This window comes from Aplysia californica, unplaced genomic scaffold, assembly GCF_000002075.1.
Source record: "Aplysia californica isolate F4 #8 unplaced genomic scaffold, AplCal3.0 scaffold00016, whole genome shotgun sequence".
Classification (NCBI taxonomy): domain Eukaryota; kingdom Metazoa; phylum Mollusca; class Gastropoda; order Aplysiida; family Aplysiidae; genus Aplysia; species Aplysia californica.
In genome coordinates, this window is record NW_004797286.1 from 938480 (window position 1) to 943820 (window position 5341).

General features: G+C 35.9%; 1 protein-coding gene across 1 annotated transcript in view; it reads right to left on the minus strand.

Annotated features, from left to right (window-relative positions):
* Positions 1–867: 867 nt before the first annotated feature.
* LOC101861409 overlaps positions 868–5341 on the minus strand; it is a gene marked incomplete at its 5' end in the record, with an annotated part of 4872 nt that continues 398 nt past the window's right edge. Inside the window, 2 exon segments of the mRNA XM_005090374.3 lie at positions 868–2761; positions 3363–3425. Coding sequence (XP_005090431.1) covers positions 2070–2761; positions 3363–3405 — 735 coding nt within the window. The 3' untranslated portion in view covers positions 868–2069.

A 5341-nucleotide genomic window follows, 5' to 3' on the forward strand; every position in this document is an offset into this window, starting at 1 on the left:
CAGCCCCATTATTCTGCTAACTTCATGCTCACACTCGAGGGTGGTGGTGTCACCAGGCTTGACAGTACATCAAATACTCCATACTGATATGGACTAGCAAAGAATGATGGGACTGGAAAAACATGTAAGGCATCGTGGTGAAATCAAGCGCTCGTCATAATAATGAAATCAAAGAAAAAGGCTTTTTTCCAACAGTTTGGTAATTTTTATGGAAATTTTGTTTTTTCGGCTAAACACCTTTTATGTACACATGAAACACATTTCCATGCGAATTTTACTGAAAAACCTTGAATAAAGGCACAAAATGTGTAATTTTCAGTTTTCAAGGACTCGCTTATGCTATTGAAGTTATGAAACGTTGGCGGCTATTTTACCACCTTCTTCAATCGCAAATACCTTGACTTCTATTTAAGCTAGAGATGGATATAATTTTCATTGAGAGCAAGACAAATGAATAAGCTTTCAGATGATACCAATAACTCCACATGCCTCAAAAGTGATGGGTGCCCAATTCTACCACCTCATGACACAAATTATATTCAAAGTTGTTGAGTAAAAAAATGATACCGCCAATTGATTTACAGTGAACTTAGCTATCTTGGGTAATTCTGTACTCAAGCACAAGTTCAGAGAGATGAGAAACAAACAGGAAGAAGCTTATTGTGGAAAGGTTCAACAATGTAACTTCACCACAGTTCAAAAGTATTTACAACATACACAATATGAAAACATGATCTTCCAAATGAATGCACATTGATTTGTAATTGCAACAGAAACATTTTCTTAGTATGATCTGACACAATTCACATTTAACATTTAATTGAGTAGGCACAGATTTGAAAAAAATCTATTTAACGTGTGGTTTGCTTACAATTCAAATGTTGTAAGTCCAGAAAGCAATATTTTCAGGAGAGAGAAAAATATGTTTTTTTTCTCCACATATTTACCCACTGTACAAATAAGATACTAAAAGATAAGTAAAGGCTTTATACTTTATTGGTAACATAAAATTACCTTGAGGCCTTTGTGATGCCTGACTAAGCACATTGTTCAATCTCCTTTTGACACTGATGAAATGCATTAAATCCCTTCGATTTGTGTGAAAATAAATAAAATATGCTGAATGATGAAAAAATGGAAATCATCTTATTTGGGAGTTAAAAAATATTAATTATGTAAATAGAAGCCATTCAGAAATGGAAGATACAAGTATAATTTTTTCCAGCAAAGCAAAGAATCTTGGTATCTATTTAAATTCAGATGTGTCCATGAACAAATAAGTAAATCATGTCATTCAATGTATGTACCTTGACCTCAGAAGAATCAATAACATAAGGCACCTTATTTCAACTGATATTGCACACATGCTCTCTGTCTCTCTCACCTTGTCAAAACTTGACTACTGCAATTCTGTACGGTCTGGTATCTCATGTGAGAGAAAGAGGCAATTGCAAGTGGCCAAAAATAACACCACAAGACTAGTATAGAAAAAATAGAGAGATCCTGCATTAAAAATGTTTAAAGCTCTGCACTGGCTTCTAGTTGAAAAAATAAGTAATCATTTTATCTACGTAAAGTGCTCAAAGCTTATAATTAGATATATGGGAAAGAGTGCTATTTAATGCAATGTATTATTAAATTAAATTTTTAAAAAAAATTCCATCCTAAATATAAAGCACAACAGCTGGGAAACACAGTCAAATTGAATTCCAAGTAGCAGAGATGAACTGTAGCCTTAAACTTAAACAAATATATATCATTTTTTCTTACTTGGAAAGGAGATGGGGTACTTGGTATTCATTGCTAAAAATTAATTTTTGTTCATCTTGATGTACCCTCATGTAAAATTGGAAAGCAACTCACAGTTTTATGGCTAATTGTTATATTAATATTCTGAAGGAAAGAATTCGACTGACTGCATGACAAATCACAAGGTAACTTATGGCAACTTGCTTAAATATTGATGGTTGGTAAACCTTATAAGGACTGAACATTAAACATAATAATAATATAGCAATTTAATGACAATTGTCAATACACTTCACACTATATAAAAGTTACAGAGTCCTTTATATTTTTCCCAACCGTAATTTAAAAGGCAGAAACTCTTCCATCGTTTCAAAGTAGTAAACATCTGGTTTCTGAAGCTGTACCCCATCTGGTATGATACTCCAAAGCATTTTTAATTCCTTACTTATCAGCTTTAAAGCATCTACTGGAATAGCTTTATACGTATATCCGAGGGTCATGTGAAACTCTGGTTTACCTCGCTCACCAAATACAGTAGTACATTTCTGTCTGAGCTGGGAAACTTCAGCATCTCCCTCAAGTGTAATCAATAACAGCAAAGCTTGACCTGGACTTGGGCCTAAACTGAATTGTTTCTTGACAAAAGCATTTGCGGCTGGCAATTCAGAGCAAAAAGTCTGGGCTTTTCCCAAATCTTGATATAAGGTTTCCATGCTTTGAGTCCAATGATTGGAAGGAACAAGGCCAGACCTTGAGAGATATTTCTCTGGAATTTTCCGCTGTGAAAATATATCATAATAGGTCACATGGTAAGACGATGAAGGTAAAGCAGAAACATACTTCTTGAGAGTTTGCGTGCTTTTGATGAAAAGTTCAAGATCATGCAGCTGCTGCTCTACCACCATGTTGATGATAGTGTAGCCGTAAAAGGGTAAGTACTTTCCAGTCGCATCAATTTTTTCAAAGTTCTCGAACTTTCCAGGACTCCTCACGACCAGTTTATCAAACACATCTGGAAGCAAAGTAGTACGAAAGGTATTATATAAAAAAAACGCACTGCAAAACTAGCAGAAACACATTCTCTTTTCAAATTTTAAAGAAACTCATTTAATTAAAGAAACAAAACAGAAAATAAATACAAAAGACAAAACAGACTGTCGCTTCAAAGAGGGCAAAATATTTAACAGGGTCAGAATTAACCTCTTTTGTCCTTAAAACCAAATGGAGCACAATTAAGGGGGTAGTGTAATGGATGATATCTAAAAATTTTTAAAGAGCAATAAGAGTACTGCCTGTCCACCTGGGTAGGTCATGACTAGGACCGTTAACTGTCTTTTGTTGAACCCAAAGAAACACTAAATCTTCTTCTGTACTTGAGCATTTTCTAAGACTTAGCACATCAGAAAGAAGTCTAAAGCCAGAACTTTTTCATATAAGGATGAAATAATGTAAACAAATCTAGCACTGAACATAAATTTAGCGATACCAAAAACCATATCAAATATAATATAAGTTAGCATATTATAAGTTTAGTAAGAAAGAACATTTTTGAATCAATGAAATCAAATATGAAAGATCGAATGCAATGGACGCTTCCACAGTTAAAAACATACCAGTAGATTCAGAATCCATCAGTTCTTCATCAGGAGACGCCATGTTGAGCTTGATATCAGCACCTAAAACAAAAAGTGTGGAGAGATTTATTGCTAAGATATTAAAAGCATCTTACGAGTCTAACATTGCATTGTTAAATCATGCCACTCAGTACAAGTATGTCATATTGAATAATATATGTACCATGATGTGTGTTAAATTAATTGTAATTTAAATTTCAACATACCACAAAAACTCTTATTGTGTAGGCCCTACTAATAAAAATTGCATTGTTTTGAAGCATTAAAATTAAGGCTGTTAGACTATTAGATTGCTTTTATCAATATACAGAAGGGAAACAATAAATCCTGGATTGTTGGTCCCTATATTAACGTGTTAAATTATGTCCCTGTAATTGTACTTTTATTTATCTACCCCACAGTTCGTGATTTAGCCCAAACTCAGTCGCCATATTTGATCCTCAACGCGGCGTACTGCTCGCGGCGCCGCGAAGAGAGAGAGGAGGCTCCATTAGTTCTAAACTCCTTGATCTACCCTCACAACAAAGATTGTCTGATCTTAGTGATCTTTACTCACTCCTCCTTCCTGTTTCAATCACATGTACTCATGTTCATTATAGATTTATTTAGTCTTGTCAGTGAAGCCAGAGAGGGCAGACCTCATATTATTTTCATCATTAAATTACCCTTCTTCATCTAGAAACGGAGTTTTTACTTTTGCTTTATTAAATACAATAATGGCAAACAACCCCAGTGCAACAAAGGCCCCCCCCCCTCTTTTTTCCTCAGATGTGATTCTAATGCCTTGAGATCATAGTCACAAGGCTAACTCAGCATAAGTGACACCACAAAGAATGTCAAAATACGTTATGATTAAACCGGCAGAAAGGATCGAGGGCATACAAATGTGAGGCATCGTTGTGAAACGAGGCACTCGTCAAAATACTGAAATGGGAGAAACTGGGCATTTTTTTGCTCGTTGGGCAATAATTTTATCGAATTTCTTTTTCAAGCTCTTCCTTTTATGTCAATTTGAAATACATATTTGTGAGAATTTTATACAAAAAGCTGATCAAAGACACAAATTACGTGAATTTGCAGTTTCCAAGGACTCATTAAGATTGGAATTTAGTCACTAGACTTGGGTGGCTATTCAAATTTCTCGTTCTGCCATCAGGCGACCAGCGCGATCCTTCAATTTTCAATATTTTGACCTCTATTCAAGATAAATGGGTTAAAGTTAAAAAATAGTTTTTCATCAAAAATTCTCACCAAAACCAAGACAAATTATCACAGGCCTTAAGACCAGTTTATACCAATGACTCCATATATACTGAAAGATTGATTCTACCTCGTCATAATCGCAATTTATGCCTGCAACTGTACTTTGTCTTGGTCTTACCTTGTCAGCCACTTACACATTTAATTGGGCCTAGGCAAGGCATTATATAAATTTACAGAGCACTGACATCTGCAAAGGGGATTGACTAAATCACTCGGCGTAAATCTGAGCTGGCGTTAATGAAAGAAAAGAGAAATCATGAAAACGATTCAAGCTTATGTGTTGAACGTTGAGCATTAATTAATACTCTATATTATCAGCTGACCGTATGATTTGGGGAAGGGGTATCAGTCAGGAAGACAAGACATCACTCAGAGAGTGTGATGCGTGCGCGGAAAGAATTAGCGCCGTGGAAGAGCGGGGGAACTTCGGGAATTGAATCCGTGTAAAGAGGCCAGAAACTGGGTGCTCCAGAACAGACAGACACGCTACGCGCGCGCGCGCACACATGCGTGAGTATGCGTGTTTGTGTTTTCGTGCGTGTGTGTGTGTTTTGTCTGTGTGTGTGTGTGTGTATGTGTGTGCGTGCGTGCGTGTGTAAGTGTGTTAGAGAGATCGAAAAAAAAGAGAGAGAACAATTGAGAGAGAGCGAGAGTAAGAGAGAGAGAGGACGATTCAGAGAGAGAGAGAGTCAAAG